Here is an 18,048-nt window from a genome sequence, read left to right on the forward strand (position 1 = left end):
CGGAACCCTTGCGCGCTTTCACACGCCAAGCTTCCGCGAGCTTTTGTCGCAGGCTTTTACAATTCGTCTAGGATGCTGAATAATCATCCTTCATCCGCTGAGATTACTTGTGGAACATGGCGATGTGTTAGGTAGGTAGGAATAAAGCCCAGATCCAAGCCCTTCAATCGCCGAACCTTGGAATGCAGGCAGTCAAAATTGAAATCTGGGTATTTACACCCCTGCCCCCCGCGGAGAAAGTTCCATGCCGAGACTTCAATACCCGCCCTCGGGATTCAACACCATGTCTATCGCCAGGGGGATGCGTGACATCACGGTCCTTTCATGCTCGTCAAATAATGGCTGAGTCTGCAATTGGAAGAAACGAAGGGCTTTGCACTCACCAAATAGCCGTGGACGCATCAGAACGGCTATTTAGCTATTCTAGAAGCCGACAACAGCGGCCGGTCTATAAGAACAGATGGAAATCACGGCGTGAGACCAGCCATTCGGTGCCAGCGAATGTCACTTATGCGAACTGCCAGCAAACAACTCGTCGCCAACTTCTCTCAGCAATCAATCAACTCTCTGAATCCTCATCCCATTCAAACAATTGCCCGACAACTCGCTTCATCAACAAGCCCCCAACAAGAACAGATGGCTTCCTCCTTACCCTCCAACATCCGCGCCCTTCTCCAACCAGACATCCACTCCACCGACCTCATCCTCACCTCAATGCCCCTCCAACCCACACAACCCAACACCTCCGAACACCTCATCAAAGTCCTCGCCACGGCCCCCTGCGCCGGCGAGCTCCTCTGGGTGCCGTCGCCCCCCTTTCCCAAATCCAGACTCTCTGTCCCCCGCACTAACCCCTCTCAAAAGGCCAAAAACTTCCCCGGCTTCATCCCCCGCGACCACCCCTTCGTCCCCTGCTTCGACCTCTCCGGCACCGTCGTCACCGCGCCGCCCGCCTCCCCCTTCCAGCCCGGGGCGCACGTCTACACACGCACGCCCGCCACGCGCACCGGCAACGCGCGCGAGTACGCCGTTGCGCTGACCAGCGAGCTCGCCGCGAAGCCGCGCAACCTGTCCTGGGAGGAGGCGGCCAGCGTGCCGCTGAGCGCGCTCACGGCGTACCAGGCGCTGTTTGTGCACGGGGGTTTGGCGGCGGGCTGGAAGAGCGAGGCCGGCCGGGCGGCGAATGGGACGAAGAGGGTTTTGATTACGGCGGCGGCGGCGGGTGTAGGCGTGTGGCTGGTGCAGCTTGCGAGAGCGGCGGGCGTGAGGGAGGTGGTGGGGATTGCGGGACCGCAGAACGCGGAGTTTGTGAAGGGGCTGGGGGCTTCGGAGGTTATTGATTATAAAGCGCAGGAGCTCGGGGAGTGGGCTAAGGAGAACGAAAAGGTTGATTTGGTGGTTGATCTTCTTGGTGGGAAGACCTTGGAGAGTGCATGGGGAACTGTCAAAGACGGCGGTATCTTGCTCAGTGTTTCTCAGCCGCCAAACACGGCAAAGCCAGACGACAGAACCTCCAAGGATGTTCAAGATAAGTTCTTCATCATGGAGCCTGATGGATGGCAGCTTGATGAGGTGAGGGATTTGATTGAAGCGGGAGAGGCCAAACCGGTTGTCGACAGTGTCTGGAAGCTAGAACAGTTCAAGGAAGCATTTGCAAAGGTTGCTTCCGGTCATACAAGAGGAAAGGTGATCATTAAAGTTCAAGACGACTAATTGCTTATTAGGGATCGTACTTGTTAACATAGCATGATTCAATATAGTAAAGAACAATATAGAAAGTATGGATCTTCAATATGTTACCATAGCTTTCCTTTGTTCCTCTTAGCTTACGTCTCTCCACGTTTATTTCCGCATCTAGATTGAGTCCTAGATAGAGACAGCGCTATAGACTGTTTAAAATAAGGTTGGTTCACAACAGATAGAGCCAAACGCACCCATCAGTGCCTTCTCTAGGCGTTGCCTCTCCTTTCCTGTAGGAGCTGCTTTAAGCCGGCCTTATAGCCGGGATACTAAGCCGAATAGGATATAAAGGCGAGTGCGCAAGCAGGCAGGCGCTGAAAGCTGTCAACAACAGTAAGTCAATTGAAAGACGGGATAAGATGGCTCCAGATGGGCCGGTAAAGCGGCAAAGAGGCAAAGCGAGTAACCTTACACGTAAGCAGTGGGATACAGTCGGACGTAGGTAAGCCCTAACTAAATGGGACTTCAAAAGTGGGGATATAGGTGAGAGATAGAGGAGATAAGGAGTGTATGTGCTTCTATAGAGAGACATTTAGTCGACCTGCTAACGTATCACGTGACACAGAAGCCCTAAAGAAGTGACGGAGAATCAATCATGAATTCCTTACTGTATTCTCTCACCCACTCCATCAATCGCGTTTCTATTTTCAAGCCGCCGCCAACACACTTTTGTCCACCTCCCTCACTCTCATGCGTCTTCCCACTCCCAACGCGCCTCCAGCTCCATGCATCGCTCATTCCCACGCCAACGTTATGCAAACTCAGAGCGCCGTGCAGAAAAGCAGCCACCAACGGCATTAGCGTCAACCCGAAGCCTCGTGCCCAGAAGAATAAAGGAAAAGAGAAGTTGCGATATCTATATTACGAGGATCATAAAAGGTAGTGGCGAAATGAGGCAGGCCACTTCGGCGCGTGGTTGAATATTCGATTGAGAAGAAAGCTTCGAGTTTTGTCTGTATACTGTTCAAAATCCAGCAAATGCGAAGGAACGAGTCTCATTATAGGACGGACAGTGTGCTCTAGTCCGCTTTGATAGCGCTGGAGATGAGTTGTTAGCGGGTTGAACTGGGCGTTGAGGGAGATTAGGACTCACCCGTAGATCCTCCTCACAAACGCATACGCCGACAAAAACCCGATCGTGCCCGTGAGCAGACCATAGACTAGACATGCTAGGAAGCCGTAGCAGAAGAAAAGCAGGCTGGATACGAAGCCTGAGATGTGCAACTTGGTGAAGTAGTACCAGGTGAGGTAGCCGAAGATCCAGATACTGGAGCTGCCACCAACGAGGAAGGATTGCCACCACCAGTGGTAGTTCTGAAGGCAGGGATGTTAGTACTGGTCGAATGACACGAGGTAGGTGGCGAAGAGACATACCTCTGAGCAAAGCTGTACATATGTAGCCACGATCGTGACCTCAATTACCGTGATGATCAAAATAGCGCTTACAACACCCAAAAATCCAAAGACGTAGTAGTACCCGCTCTTATCTTGCCAAAGACTCTTGAAAACAAACATCAGCTCGATGAAGATGACGGCGAAAGGGATGAAGCCTGCAAGAAGAAGCGCCTGGACGCTCTTCGTGTACCATGACTGGACAGGGATTTGTCGAGGGATCACGTTCGCTTTAATGGGATGGGTCCAATTTCCTACGACAACGAAGCCGTACCAACCACCCACGTAGACGAGGGGCATCTGGATCAGGAGCCATAGGGCGACAAGGCCGACGAGAGTGCCGAAGGGAATCGCAGTGCTAGAAGCTTGAGCCCAGACAAAGAGGTTCAAGATGAAAACCGTGGCGAAGAGAAGACCAGGAATCAGCGTTCCAGTCTAGAAGCAGCGTTAGTAACTTTTCAAGACCGAAGCGAATGTTGACATCTGACATACCACTAAGACGTTCTTCTGCCAAAGTTGACCACCAAATGTCTTGTACACTCTAGACGAGAAATAGCCCGAGAACAGACCGGCCAGGACGAATAGGCCCATTCCAACGCTCACGTAACCGCCGCGGAAGCTGGGGTTAAGGATTCCAAAGCAGCTGAGGATCAAGAGACCAGCTGCCATAAATACGAGCTGCATGCCAGAGCCGACGAGAGGAGCGAGAAGACCACCATATGGTGGTGGTCTGAAGACATCACCATGGACCAACTTCCAGCCTGTTGTATCTTCCATCAAAGACTCTTCGTCCGAAGATATATCAGCGTCTCCCTCTGCATCTGCTAATTGGTCGAGGAGAGCTCCATTCTTTTCGTTGCTCTTCCTTGGCGATCTCGTACCCTTCGTTCTCTTAACCCTAGCTTTGCCGTCTTCCAGTCCATCCTTGGTATATCCCTTGATATCTCCACGGACGGTGCGAGCTACTATTACGGCGACAACAGTGGTAAGAAGTCCGCATATGACGAGGGAATTAATAATGGCGAGCCAATGGATGTTGGAGCTTTCATCCTGAGCGACGAAATACATGTCCCACCGATTTTGCCATTCGAGGTGCTCCTCTTCCCTGTAGTATACCGAGTATGTATATGGAATAGTCAAGGTGGCACCATCGTCGGTATTTTCTTCCACGGTGACGTCGCCGTCAACAGAGGTCGAATTCGGAGAGATGGTGAGCTCCATTCCATATTGCGGGTCGTGAATATCCGCAGGAAGTCCAGTGTCATTTCGGTTGCCGGCCTCAATACTCTTTGGGAAAACCTCAAAACCAACAATGACTTTCTTGCCTTGATCCCCGTCCCGTCCAGGGGCTCGATGGTATCGAATAACTAGTGTTACGTGGTTATTGATGAAGTACTGCGGCTCTGCGTCAGGTGAAGAGTAGTACTCCTCGCCGAGCTTGAAACCGGCCGCATAGTATTTGCGCGACTTATCCGTGGTGACGAAGCTGGTTGCGCCGGGGAGGTTGTCCACAATCCATTCTGCTACGTAGCCGTCTCGTATGACCTGCTTGGCCCTCTTTAGCCCGTTTCTGTCGATTTCGTGACTACAGAGGTATCGGGCTTCCTCGTCATTACCCATAATGAGCTCGTAGTCGGACACCATGATTCGATCGCCGCGAAGCACCTCTCCCAGATTCAGGGAAAGGGTCGCGCCGCTGATGAGACCAGACCCAGTGTGCGTCCGTCCGGTCGGCGGACAGACGAAGGGCAGCTCTGAGTAGGCATATTGTAGTTCGGTGTTGTCTGAGTAGACCTTGTTCCAGAAAAGAGGGATCGTCTCGCCTTCGCGGTAGCTCTTGATGGAGAACCCTGAAGCCTGTTAGTCGAATCTCCCAGGGCTAGCAGAGGCCTAGGACGTACCCGGTATGTAGAAGGCTTGTGTCAGAGCCAAGAATGAGCAGAGGAGCGCACTTCTCCGGACGTCTGAATGCATTGTAAAGGGCGAAGGGGGTCCGAGGGAGGGTGGAGAGAGGAGGAGTCGAGGACGGGAGCGAAGGCGGTGATGGAAAGAAGCTTTTGCGGCTTAATCGTCGGGACCAGACCCCGGGGCGTGCAGCAATGAAATGAGGAGGGAAAGCTCGTCAGCCAGGAGGCTGCTTCGGTGCTGACGGCTGAGAGGGCGGTCGGCAGGGGCGTTCGAGGCTGTACCAAGCTCGCCAGGGTGAGGTGAGCAGTCGACGGGTGTCGCAGGCGGGTGAAACGAGCGTAATTGGCACCGAGGGCCTTTGTTTGGGACGCGTGCTGACGGTGGAGTCAGTACGCAACGGGTGCAAGCTGGGGCAGTGATGGCGATGCAATGGAAGACTTTCTGGCGACGTGTTGCTAGCGGCGTCCTTATCAAACGGCGTCTCGACCACTCTCCCATTCGAGAAGGCCGCTCCGTTTATTGGCTCCCGCAGCCTGTCACTGCAGTGGGCCCTCGTTTAGAGGGCATAATTAGATGCACTTGTGGCCGATCCAAGCGCCACAAAGTGCGTCGTGCGCGGCTTCCAGGGTGAATTCTCGCCCTCCTTTTCGTAACACTCCAACATTGGGCATTCCCCGCTACCTACATACATACATACATAGTACGCGTGCATGTGCTGTCTCGAAGAGGGGAGCCGACTGCTATGTGAAGCTGCAAGGCTTCTTCCTATGCCTAAGCATCAGTCACTATCAACATCAGCGGGAATTGGAGACAGGAACCAATCACCGTCACAGCGAATTTGGACATCAGCAGATACTTCAGCACGGATTTTGAATGCTGCAAGTGTTGTTAATCAAGCCGGGGGTTGCAGAGATAGCCGACTGGCATCCAGATCTACCGCCTTCTTCCGATTGATCATCTCACATTTCCATATGCCCGGCCCTCTTTCTCACCAGGGTAATCTGAAGAGCGATCTATAACCTCATATATAAATCGAAACGGGTCTTTCCAAGTCAAGCCATAAGTCAAGGGTAAAGCTGGCACCGTTAAGAAGCATAAATGGGAGGCAGTCAATGTCAAACAATCCTAATGAGCGAAATAGTAGTCAAGTTTTCATAAATTACATACTCTAAAGTTTCTATTCAACCAATGCTTCAATCCTCCAGACTCTGGATCTGCACCTTGATAGCCCCCGTCTTCGGATCCGCCGCCGTCTTGAACGCCTCCACTGCCTCCTCCAACTTATACCGATGCGTCACCAACTTCTTCATATCAATGACCCCACTGCTAACCAACCGGATCGCCCGCGGCCACGTATTGGCGTACCGATACTGGAACTGCAAGTCGATTTCGCGCGTGCTGAGCCGCATAAACGGAATCTTCATCTCGTTCTTGCCCACACCGATCACGAAAACCTTGCCGCCGAACTTGACCGTCTGGATGGCGCTCGCAATGCTGCTCTCCACACCTGTGCACTCCATCACGACGGCCGGCTCGGTCCCGTGCATGGCCTTCACCACGGCCGCCGCGAAGTCTTCCGGCGAGTGCGAGAACTCGACCTTGTGCGTGATGACGCTAGGCACGAGCTCCTTCGCGAACTTCAGCCTGCCCTCATCGATGTCGGTGATGACGAGCGGGCACGCGCCCGCCGCCTTGCAACAGAGTAGCGTTACCAGCCCAATAGGGCCAGCGCCGCACACAAGAACGGGGTCGCCGAGTTCGATCTTCGCGCGCTGCATCCCCGCCAGCGCTACCGATAGCGGCTCTAGCATCGCACCGTCCTCGAAGGTCATACTGTCTGGTATCTTGTGGCACCACACGGCGGGGTGGTTGACGTAGCGGCGGAGGAGGCCCGGGACCGGGGGCGTGGAGAGGAACTCGACTTTCTCGCAGCCATTGTAGCGGCCGGTCAGGCAGGGCTCGCAGGCGTTGCAGATGACGTTGGGCTCGATGGCGATGCGGTCGCCGGGCTTGAGGGTTGTGACGGATGGGTGCACGGCGAGGATGGTGCCGGCGGATTCGTGGCCGAGAATATGCGTGTCTTTCACGATCATGGGGCCGATGCAGCCCGCATGCCAGAAGTGGACATCGGAGCTGGGAGGAGGGTATTAGCTTTTTAGGCTAAATGATGGGGATTTGAGGATGCGAACCCGCAGATGCCAGTGCTCTTGATAGCTATTGTGACCTCGCCTGGTTTGAGACCGTCACCTTTCTGCACCGACTCCAAGCTGGGTTGGGCTTCTGCGACCCAGAGATCGTGTTCAGGGTTAGTGTATACACCGATATTGGCTTTCGACGGCTTGACAGCTATTACGGTCTGAGTGGTAGACATTTTTGCACTGATGTTAGGAAAGAGCAATTAGGGATGATAAAAAAAGTTTGTGTCACAATCGCGGCGTGCAAGGGATAGAGAGTGGCTATATGACAGCTGGGCCATGTTGCCAATCTACGTTGGGCATTTATATGCGGATAAAGTGGACGCCAGCGAGGGGTTCACGATGGTGGGTTGTGGTACGAAGGTACGTCTGCATTAGGGATCCCGCGTCGAATTCTGTCTGGTCATGGTGGGGCAAGTATGCCGAAGACGGGCCTGGTGAATAATTTCTCCGTGGAACAACGACGCCACAAGGCAAAAAGCAATGGATCGCGATGTGGGTTGGCTGGAGGGACGCTGAAGTGGAGTTGGCGGAGAATTATACCCCGAGGCGAGTATCACGTGAGCATCGCAAGTGTTGAAGTATGTAGGCAAATAGCCACCACATGCTATGTAAAAGAAGACATACGGATAAAAATCTCAATCCCTATCTATCTACGCTGAGAACCCATAAGCGCTTCCAATGCCCATGAATCATCACCAATCCAAACGCCAGTGAAGGCAAAAGTATCCCGGACACTATCATGTTCTCCTGATTATTGCTTACGCCCGATAAATACCTCTAATCCATCAAGTTCGTGGCGGTTTCGTAAGCATCATCTTTAGGAGCATCATACCGATTCGCTTCATCTCGCCCTTTCCTTCGTGCTATGGCCCATTGCAGCCTCCAGGTCCTCGCCACCGTCGTCGTCCTGCCCTAGATTCGTCATTTCGTACTCAAGAACTTTGATGACCTTGTAGAAGGCCACCGCTATCACAGCACCAATTCCTGGACCGACCCCTGGAAACCCTTGAGTCAGTACAAGCTTATTTCTTGCCGAGAAAACTTGTTGAACTTACAATATATCCAGTGTTCTTTGTCGAATATGCCAGTCATAACACACGGTCCAAAACTTCTTGCTGGATTCAAAGAACCGCCGGTGTAGAAGACTCCAACTAACTCAGCGACGAACAGCGCGAGCCCGATTCCGACGGGTGCGATAAAGGTTGCCTTATGTTTTTTCTTCGCAAGCATAAAAATAGTAAAGACAAGCTCGGCCTTCAGAACCGCCTCGATGAAGATGCCTCGCGCAATCGACGTGTCAGTGGATAGTGTTGTGCGAACATTCAAGGGCGTTGGAAACATGACGCTGACGAGGTATGATGCAAAAATACTGCCTGCAAGCTGAGCGACAATCAGAATGGTGCATCTAGTCATTGATATCGCCTTCGTCATCAACATCGCAACTGAGACGGCAGGATTGAAGAGCCCACCGCTGATGCGGAAGAAGACTCACACGTTGACCATCAGGCTGAAGCCGAATACCATCGAGATGTATAGCAGTACCTCCACGTTGAATCCGGTGTCACCTCCTGTGGTGGTATTCCTAGCGCCATTTCCGGATCCGATATTGGCGACCTGGGTACCTGCGAAAGCGAAGAAGAGAAACATAGTAGTGCCGACAAACTCACCAATAAATGCAACGAAATCTAGGACTTGTTAGAGGCTGCGCACTTCAACATTAGAGTGTATTTACGATTCTTCAAACGAGAATTCATCCAAGCAGTCCATGGAATGCGCAGAATTGCCTCTGCGGAGGGCGGACGACCTCCATTTCCGCATTTGGCCATAGTCGCAGCCATGTTCGACAAAGTAGGCCGCTGTGGCGGGTACTCATCTTCACTACCATAGTCAGATTCGTAGTGAACCTTAGGACCTCCAGAGGGAGGCCCCTCGGAATACCGCTCGCTGCGATAGTTCCAATGAGTTAGTGGCGGTCTGGAGCGACCCGCACCTCTGCGATATGCCCTTGGAGGAAGTCTTCTTTCCTCATCGAAGTAATCTGCGTATAGCTCGTGATGCGGCGTCCGATATTCCGGGTAATAGGGCCCATCCGTCGTTCGCCGGCGGTCTGGGTAATATTCCCTGTATCCATAATCGTCACTTCGTCGACCGCTGTTAGAGTAGGGTCCCCATCGCTGCATGTCGTTTGGAGCTTTTTGAGAACTCGTTCGGGTTGGCATCTCGCCTCCTACGTCGGAACCCTCGATGGGTGACAAGGTGTTATCGCGATGCATACGTTCATCGGGCGGAGGATGACCTGGAGGACTCTGAGGATTGTTTGGTGAAGTGAGTGAGGCATCGTGGCTTTCAGCGGATGGCCGTTTTATGACAGCACCAGACGCTCTCTCTGCATAGAAGGCCGGAAGGGCTGAAGGTTGGGGCTCTTGCGCCATGTATAGGAAGAGTAAAGCACGAGAAGAATCCAAACGTAGTTTCCAGTAAGATGCACTAGTAGGGCAGCGGATTGTAAAATGGTTTTAGTATTAGCTCTAATGAGTATGAAAGCACGAGAGCAAAGTCAAGATCAGACGATCATATAGAAAGGAGTTGCAGACTAATGAGATTTGACGGTGGCGGGCTCAAAGCCAGATTCAACCTCCTCCATTCAACCTAAAGGTGATTCGTCCAAGGCTATAGCGACTGGGCTGCCTGTTGATTCGCATGATCGCGACATGGATACCAGGATCTTCGCGATCGCAGTCAGATGAATATGAGGAAATAACGTCGAAGGAGTGGAAGGCAGATACCTTCATAGAAAGAAGACGAGTAAGTGACATGGAGGTACCCCAGTGACCTTCATGCAAGGTCACGTTTACAGACTCGAAAGAGGTTGAAGCAGAGGCTGAAGCAGCCCCCCTCGGAGCTCCATTTCCAAAGGCGGCACATGCGACGAAGCGAGGTCGTGCTGGTCCAGACGTGTCTCGAACGTGCGCAAGGACAGCCATGGTGCCGAAGAGAGGAGTGCGGTCTAGTTGTCTGAAGAGGTTGGGGGTGGATCCTGGTGGTTGGTGAAGCATGGGTCACGTGGTGTCTGTATAGAGGGATCTTCCTGGGAGCATGATGCGTACAGGCATCTGTGCTAACCTCGACTAGACACACGTAAGTCGGCAATGTGGGTTTGATTCCTAGGTTCCGTTGCTTTTGTCGTAAGAATCGGACTATTGTGGTAGGGCGTGTCGCCTCCTGTGATATCATAAGGCGCACCGGCATTTGAAAGCGCAGGCTGAAGATGGAGAATATCGTGCAGGCGCCCTCCCATCGTTTTCAAGCCTCCCAGGGTCACTTGTATAACATGCTTCGGAGTCGACTACGATAAATCGCCTGGACTTTCCATTTGACGCATGTAGTGCATTCGAGTTATCCGATCGTGCCGAGTCGACACACCAGGTATCCTTAACGACTCAACGAGTTGGTTGAGGCTAGCGTGATCGACGTGTTCCGAAGGATGGCTATGCGACTTGGAGATTAGAACGCCGGTTTTTCTTGGGCTGGGAAGATTTGTTTTTTTTGGGGGGGGGGGGGGGGTACACACAGCCCATCGGATATCGCTTCATACCGTCCCTCTCTTAGGTAGACCAAGTAAGCACAATTGGTTCAATCTGAACGACGCACAACGAACATTGAAAGATTTTTTTTCAAAAGAACGATGAATTACAATTACGCTACCTAGTAGGTACATTCGGACCCTGATCCAGGCCGATGAATCTTACAGTCTTACATCTCTTCTCTCGTGTACGTTATGGAGAAGGCTCAGGTGGCCTTCCGATGCCTGTCATGATGCGTAACATCCAATGAGCCCAGTTCTCCTTTTCCCTTCTAAAGTCCTCTAGTTCCTTGACTTTATCTTCGACCGTCTTGACCTGCCTCTCGTATTCTGCCAGGGCGTCATCTGCGTCGTCGACTCTGCTTCTCAAGCCGTTTATCTCATATTCCAGTTTTGCGCCGAGAACTTCCATATCTTTGGCGGCATCTTGCAATCTTAATCGCTCCGTCGTCATGATCTCATGTGCGTCCTCTCGGAGAGCTTCATACTCGTCTTGGCGCGGATAGAATAGAGTATCAAGTTCTTGAGTATCGAGGTCTGCTTGAGTGCTCAATTCTTGAATGTTGCCAATACGCTCCTCTACCCAAGAACCTTCAAGATTGTCCAGCAATGCCAAACGTTCACGCATACGCTTCGCATCTTCAGCCAGGGCCAATTGTCTCTTCATCTCGACTTTAGGGGACACTTTTGAATCTGGATCGTCCTGGCGTTCGCTCGCGATTGGCTTCCAAGTGAGGATACTGTCCTCAGTCACGCTAAAAGACAAATGACGAGGCCACCAGGCGTCGTTTCGCGTCTCGGCATGATACCGAGAAAGGTCTTCAAAGCTCTGGGTCCTGCGCAGCAGGTGCCCCAAATCTTGACCCGCGTCGATGGGCGGAAAGAGGTTGGTAAGATCGACCCCTCTGTACACCGAGCCCGCGATAGAGGTGTTGGCCGTGGGCGGTTTTGTCTCGTTATCTGTGTCGTCTTTTCGCGCAACATCGCCTTCGATTTGATCCTCGACATTGGCAAATGTATGGTCTGTCATGAATGCGTCCCGACTCTCTAGAGACGTCTCCGTTAACGTCTTTGCAATCGCCGGGCCAAGCTCCGTACGAAAAGAACCTTTGCCACGAAGTGAGGTCGTTGAATTTGGCACGCTTTCAGGATCGTATGCTGAGTCTCTAGAATCCGTCTTTCTAATCGTCAGTGAATCTTCGGATACAATCGCATCTAATCGTTGGGAAGCAGAGCTATCGCTGGGTTTAGTTTGTGTAGCGATATATCCATTTTCATCTTTCGACGACTTTGGTAGATGACTCCGCCGTCCGACAGCTTCCTTGATACGACCAAATCCGCTGCGAGCATCAATTTTCCCGGTAGCCTTCCTCAGAACCGCGCGTTTAGAGAACGGATCCCTCTCAAAACCATCATACGCCGAATGCACGTCTGTGAGTCGATCTCCTTCCGTATCGCGTCGTCGTATAGGTTGGCTGTCCACCATAGACTCTCTCCTCTGTCTTGACCAAGCATAACCACCTTGATCGTCCTTCTGGAATATCATGCTCTCTTCCTCTGGCAGTCGACTAAACATGTCGTTAGTCGTAGACTTCCGTAATTTGCCGTACCAAAGCCATTTCGCTCGCTCTCCGTGGACAAGTTCGACAAATCTTTCCAGATCCACGGTCTCAACCTCCGCAATCCCAGCTTTGTCGCGGCCCACCATTCCCATCATCATTTCTCCTCCTTTTCCACTAAGCTCTGCCACTGTCGATTTCACTGCTCGTGGTACGCTCCACCCCTCTCCACTAGCTGCCTTGGCCGTTGCTCGTCGTAGGACCTCCATAGTCTGGCGGTCCAGACGCCTCGTTCGTTGCAATCGTTGAGACTTTTGAAAGTGTGCAATGCCGCGCTTCGTCGAATCGATATCAAAGACGTCCTTAGAAACAGGCGCATTGAACGCACTTAGTCGATTGCGAGCGCCCATAAGCATCCCTAACAAGGCGGCCACAGTAGTAGGTCCAAGGATACCATCCTGAGGCTCAATATTATAGAACTCCGTTCCAAATTCTACCCACCAGTCGTTGATGGCTTTCTCAGTAACATCGCAGAGTAGACCATCGGCGTACTCGGGCTCAAGCTTCCCGAAGAGGACCAATGCGACCTGGCACAGTTTCACAAGCTCGATTACGGCGCCATATAGGGGAATCTTGTCACTTGTCCGGTAGAGTTGATGGAACTTGGCCTTGGCTGCATTGCTTGGTTCCGCAAGTTTGATCCCCAACCGTCCGGAGCAATTCAGCCTCTTGAGGTTCTCATTTACAAAGAAGAGCTCACGGTGTGCCTTGGGGTCTCCGTCCGGCACCGATATGACCGTTAAGGACGAAGGGAAGCTGCTCATGTTTGTAATCATCAGTGTTCCCTGCTTCGTCTCCCTCCTCCGCGCGTGGTATTGATTCAGGGCCTTGAAGTAGACCCTGAGTTGAGGGGACCAAGTGCTTTCATCTGTCGGAATGCTCAACACATTGGTGACGACTTTGTGTGCCGGGTCTCCGGTATAGGTGGTGACTATGAAGGTTGGGTGGGTACGGGAGCAAGCCCATTGCTCTACCAAGTAGATTTCGTATCCCTCCAACGTCTGTCGACGAGCTAGGACTTGAGTAGACGGGTCTTCTTCGAGATAGCTAGAGCTAGTCAGCTGCGTCATGAGGCGTGTAATTGCTAGTGGTTCCGTACCGGAAGGCGACAGGGTCGGTGAAGACGAAACGCTGATGGCTGCCCTGGACTGGGGATTTCCTCGTGGTGCTATCCAAGGACGCACGACTGAGTGGAGTAGCATCTCCATTTTGGGCTGTTGGCTTTCCGGCAGAACTCGAGTCTGGAATAGATGTTTGAATTGGCGGGAGGCTCGTCGATGAAAGCCCGTCTGGAGCGGGCTGGCGAGAGTGGTCAGACATGGAGGCAGAAGATTCCCAGAGTTTGACCAGCTCCCAGCTTAGATATCGTGGTCAAGTAGGGTCATGAGGCGGGGAGCATCTTGTTGTTGTCGCGGTCGGCGTGCAGAGAGCACGGGGTGCCCAGCTCTGCAGGCGACGAAGCCGGGCGTGGTGAAGGACGAGGATGTGAATGCACCGAAGACAAAGAGGGCATAGTTAGATGGATCTGATGTGGCCAGCCTAGGCATGCGCTTGTTGTGTTGTTGGTGAAGCATGCAGTTCTAATGGAGATGGTTCAGACAGGAGCCGCCGGCTCAAGCTCCCGAGCCCCACGTCACGGCGGCCATGAGCAGATCACCCGCACCTGGGCAGCTCTCAACACCACCACCATCTCTGCCTGCTCTGCCATGGACACGCCGTCTGTGACTGCCCGCCGACCAGAGCCTTATTATCCATATGAAAACGCGCCGTGAACTCTTCTCACACCCTTTTTAGCGCCGATTTAGCTCCCAGGTTTCCTCCACCGCCAGTATGGAAGCCCTTCAGCGAGAAGTGGAGCAGCTCCAGAAGGAGAACAACCTGGAGAAGACCGTCGAAGATGTTCAGAAGACCATCGACCTGCTGCTTCATGCACGCCAGGCCATTGCGGCAGGTAAATCTCCCTCCCAGAGCGCCGTAGTGAACGCAGGCTTAGAGGACCCTCAGATGCGAGTGCTGCTCCCGTTACGATGGCAAAGCTCCAGAACTCAGTCCAGCAGTCCTTCGACAGGGTCAATAGAGACCTGAAGCCTGTACACCAAGGGCTCAACAACTACCAAAAAGCCGTGACCAACGTACACGCTCCCGGACCTTATGTCCCCATCAACGCTGACGCTGCGTGCTTCAGATGTTCAAAGACAAACCCCTTCCAACCGCCGAGAACGATGCGCTGTCATCGCATCCGTCCCTAGTGAATCGAGCAATTGCCATGCACCTGCTGCGTGAAGGCCAGTTCTCTGTTGCTGCAACCTTCATCGAAGAGGCGAATGCCCATCCACCACAGCCTGAACCGACGCCAGGAACACCAAATCCATATTTGCAGGAAGCCTGGGAAAAGGACCTTGCAAATGGAACATTTAATTCGCAAAAGCTGCAGCAACAATTCGCAGAGATGTACCACATACTACATGAGCTCAAGCAACAGAAGAATCTTGCTCCGGCAATAGCGTGGGCGAAGGAGCGTAGCATCGTGCTAGAAAACCGAGGCAGTAATCTGGAATTTGAGCTATGCCGACTGCAGTTTGTGTGCTTGTTCAAGGGCGGCGATATACAAGGACCGCCAGCCGACCCCGTACTCGGTGTTCTCAGAGCGATGCAGTATGCAAGAAGCGACTTTGGACCTTTTCAGCATCGATACGGGAAAGAGGTATCAGAGCTAGCAGCAGCAATGCCCTTTGCCCATAACATGGCCGAGTCACCATATCGGCGGATCTTCTACAATGACTCTGCATGGGAAGAGGTAGCAACTTCATTCACACGGGAGTTTTGTTCACTGTTGGGGCTATCGGCGGATTCACCCCTGTATATTGCTGCAACCGCCGGGGCCATCGCGCTGCCTACTCTTTTGAAACTGCAGAAGATCATGAAAGACAAGCGCACCGAGTGGACCACCCAGAACGAACTCCCAGTAAGTCTTAGCTCATCCTTCACTTCGTCGCTTTACTAACCCTGGATATTAAGGTTGAAATACCACTGCCACCAGCATACCACTTCCATTCAATTTTCGTCTGCCCGGTATCAAAAGAGCAAGCAACGGATCAAAATCCGCCCATGATGATGCCGTGCGGTCATGTGATCGCGAAGGAGTCTTTGGACAAAATAAGCAAAGGGGCGAGGTTCAAATGCCCATATTGTCCTGCGGAAAGCCATCCTCGGGAGGCGAAGAAGGTGTTTCTGTAAGATATCGATCCGGCTCACTCTCGCATGCATTTTTGGCACATGACTATACCACAATTACAGGGAGTTTGCGCGAGGCGTTTTGGGTCGAGGGCAATGGCCTGGACTTGCCATCTATCCTTTTTTCAGGCAGCGGGTTCTTCTGATAAGGTACAGGCAGGTCTCACTCAGCGGGACTTGAGATATGGTAGAACCGTCTCATACTAAATCAATCATCACTCTTATACAAGGCTTCTGCTAGTCAGTGCTACATACGTCGGCATTCGTTTCTTCACTGAACAATCTGTATCTTCAGTTCGTTTAATTGAGCTGCGTCCTCAGCTATTCACGTCGAGTCTGCCGAGATTTCTCAGCTCCGTCGTCTTCTCATTTGATATGCTCTCGGCTGGTAGGTATGTACAAAGTGTCGGAAGCTCTGAGGAAGGTGATATTCTTATCTAGCCCAGAAAAACGAGGTACCAGCTGCGCGCAAACTATGGAGCTTTACACTGACTGACCCCGCCACGGAGTGCTTCTTGGCAATCTAGCGGAGTCGAGAAAAAAGCGGATAACAGTCCCGTGACTTGGTCTGGTTTCTAGATCACATGATTTCTCTTATCGGTCACATGAGACTCATATGGTGTCTGGACTTTGAAACCCGTTTTGGACTGCCTCTTTGACTAGATAGGCCTAGCTTCGTACTACGATACAAAGTCCCGATTGTTGGAATATAAATGTCTCTTATTTTCCGGTCCCTCTAATCTTGGGTGGGGCGTGCCTTTTTATCCAACACCGATACTCATTTTAATAAGAGGCACAAATGTAGCGCAGAGCGCTGCCTCTGATGAGGCAGATTTAACGCTGGGACATTGCGCCCAAGATTTGCCTATTTTCACCTCGTAACGTACTACCTTTGTGCCATGATGTGAAAGCTACCCTTCAGTCACCGGAAACACGATTTTAATCGAATTGATTGAGGTCTTGGCAGATTGCTTCAATCAATCGGCCACATGGGAAAAGTTCAATCAATCAATATCAAGAGGCCTAAATCGATTGAATATTTGACGGTAGCCCTGCGTGATGTGGCTCGAACATCGCATGACAAATCGGAAACCGAGAACAATCGTGTACCTGCAGAGCCATCGGATACACGCGTGCGTCCAACGTTGTCGTGTTTAACACAACCCCGGGGATCCGGGCGAACCCGCACAGATGGTGGTGGCGCCACACCAAGCACGTTGATAACTGCCCGGGCGCTCACGATGCCGCCGTCGCGATGAGATATCGGCGGATTGGCTTGATGGGGTGGGCGAGAGCAGCCTGTTTGCTTTGCGATACTGTGAAGATAGCGAGATCCTTTGATAGGAGGCAATGCGCTGCGGAACTCGCGCAGGCAGTTCAGAGAGCGCTGGCGTGGAGGAGTAGTTCCTTCTAGGGTCACTCTATGTATCCCCTTGTAGAGGTCAGCATTTACTTAGGGCGTCCAAGAGTGGGTTATTTGGGGCCGGTTAGATAGGACAACAACCCAATGTGCTGACGGGTATTGAAGCGTGCAGCTCGCGTGTCAGTAGCCAGGTATTCGGTTCTCGGGAACAGTACAGATAGTCGATATGCGTCTCGAGCTACAAAGGATCTGGGGTCTGTAACCGTTAGCTCTCATGGCTCGCCTTGAGCAGCCTCATCGATATCGTCGCGATATCACAAGCAAGGTGTCAGTAACACGCTGGCGAGCAATGCTAGAAGTAATAGGCGCGCTCCGCTGCTCAATATCACGACAACACGAAGCCCTGAACCAGCGACCTGGCCCAGGACGTCTTGGGGGAGAAGGTTGACACGGCACTCACTGCCCGAAGAGGGAGGCGGATAGCGGTTTCAGCGCCTGGGGAAAACGATGTGGGGCGTGCCGCGATCCATGGGTCTTCCTCGCAGCCTTCCAGAACGCCACCCGGAGCGCAATCCAACACCCAAGAGGGAGCCTCAGCCGACGCCACCGCGAAACATCCGTCATTTATTAGGCCAAGGCGCGATGGCACGCTGCTGATTGGGCGCGTGTTGCAGGCGCTCGACGATCATGGCCCGCGGCCAAGTGATAACACAACCTTATCATCGCCAGACACTCTCTGCGCCGCTCCTGGCAGCCGTCTTGCTGCTCCGTGTCAGCATGCATCGACACCATGTCCAGCACCAGTCCTTGGCGCGCGCGCTGTGTCGATTGCTGGTCCACTGCTCAGCGGAGATGACCGACACAACCCAATCATCCATGCGCACAGCACCCAGGTAGCTTGATGCGGCAGCTGGCATGGTTACATCAAGCCGAGCCCACGGGAGCCCACGAAGGATTGCAACCGCGTTGTCGTGAACTGACCCGCTGAGGGGGGGCTCACGACCGGCTCTT

General features: G+C 52.6%; 7 protein-coding genes across 7 annotated transcripts; 2 read left to right on the plus strand and 5 right to left on the minus strand.

Annotated features, from left to right (window-relative positions):
• Positions 1-334: 334 nt before the first annotated feature.
• Positions 335-2,024, plus strand: BDZ99DRAFT_249819 (NAD(P)-binding protein). The gene is made up of 3 exons (XM_033713664.1): positions 335-474; positions 525-801; positions 865-2,024. Exons 1-3 carry the CDS (start codon positions 461-463, stop codon positions 1,711-1,713), a joined length of 1,140 nt encoding a protein of 379 aa, XP_033580078.1. The 5' UTR covers positions 335-460; the 3' UTR covers positions 1,714-2,024.
• Positions 1,823-2,648, minus strand: BDZ99DRAFT_249756 (uncharacterized protein). Its single transcript, XM_033713663.1, has 3 exons — positions 2,349-2,648; positions 1,935-2,061; positions 1,823-1,882 (listed from the first exon to the last, which is right to left on the minus strand). The coding sequence occupies exons 1-2, from the start codon at positions 2,536-2,538 to the stop codon at positions 1,985-1,987; spliced, it is 267 nt and encodes an 88-aa protein (XP_033580079.1). The 5' UTR covers positions 2,539-2,648; the 3' UTR covers positions 1,823-1,882; positions 1,935-1,984.
• Positions 2,649-5,282, minus strand: BDZ99DRAFT_249755 (multispanning membrane protein). The gene is made up of 5 exons (XM_033713662.1): positions 5,034-5,282; positions 3,625-4,982; positions 3,115-3,567; positions 2,834-3,054; positions 2,649-2,778 (listed from the first exon to the last, which is right to left on the minus strand). Exons 1-5 carry the CDS (start codon positions 5,104-5,106, stop codon positions 2,760-2,762), a joined length of 2,124 nt encoding a protein of 707 aa, XP_033580080.1. The 5' UTR covers positions 5,107-5,282; the 3' UTR covers positions 2,649-2,759.
• An 892-nt stretch (positions 5,283-6,174) lies between these two features.
• Positions 6,175-7,720, minus strand: BDZ99DRAFT_438001 (sorbitol dehydrogenase-like protein). The gene is made up of 2 exons (XM_033717602.1): positions 7,230-7,720; positions 6,175-7,173 (listed from the first exon to the last, which is right to left on the minus strand). Exons 1-2 carry the CDS (start codon positions 7,409-7,411, stop codon positions 6,234-6,236), a joined length of 1,122 nt encoding a protein of 373 aa, XP_033580081.1. The 5' UTR covers positions 7,412-7,720; the 3' UTR covers positions 6,175-6,233.
• Positions 7,721-7,878: 158 nt separating this feature from the next.
• On the minus strand, positions 7,879-8,885 carry BDZ99DRAFT_507207 (aquaporin-like protein; the record flags this gene model as incomplete). The annotated part of the gene is made up of 3 exons (XM_033724226.1): positions 7,879-8,234; positions 8,294-8,660; positions 8,733-8,885. 3 exons carry the CDS (start codon positions 8,883-8,885, stop codon positions 8,080-8,082), a joined length of 675 nt encoding a protein of 224 aa, XP_033580082.1. The 3' UTR covers positions 7,879-8,079.
• Positions 8,886-10,917: 2,032 nt separating this feature from the next.
• Positions 10,918-14,004, minus strand: BDZ99DRAFT_411590 (uncharacterized protein). Its single transcript, XM_033716623.1, has 2 exons — positions 13,540-14,004; positions 10,918-13,487 (listed from the first exon to the last, which is right to left on the minus strand). The coding sequence occupies exons 1-2, from the start codon at positions 13,758-13,760 to the stop codon at positions 11,015-11,017; spliced, it is 2,694 nt and encodes an 897-aa protein (XP_033580083.1). The 5' UTR covers positions 13,761-14,004; the 3' UTR covers positions 10,918-11,014.
• A 266-nt stretch (positions 14,005-14,270) lies between these two features.
• BDZ99DRAFT_382694 (uncharacterized protein) lies at positions 14,271-15,677 on the plus strand (the record flags this gene model as incomplete). The annotated part of the gene is made up of 4 exons (XM_033715288.1): positions 14,271-14,391; positions 14,445-14,572; positions 14,626-15,405; positions 15,459-15,677. 4 exons carry the CDS (start codon positions 14,271-14,273, stop codon positions 15,675-15,677), a joined length of 1,248 nt encoding a protein of 415 aa, XP_033580084.1.
• Positions 15,678-18,048: the final 2,371 nt, after the last annotated feature.

Source organism: Mytilinidion resinicola, assembly GCF_010093595.1.
Source record: "Mytilinidion resinicola strain CBS 304.34 unplaced genomic scaffold BDZ99scaffold_5, whole genome shotgun sequence".
NCBI classification, from domain to species: domain Eukaryota; kingdom Fungi; phylum Ascomycota; class Dothideomycetes; order Mytilinidiales; family Mytilinidiaceae; genus Mytilinidion; species Mytilinidion resinicola.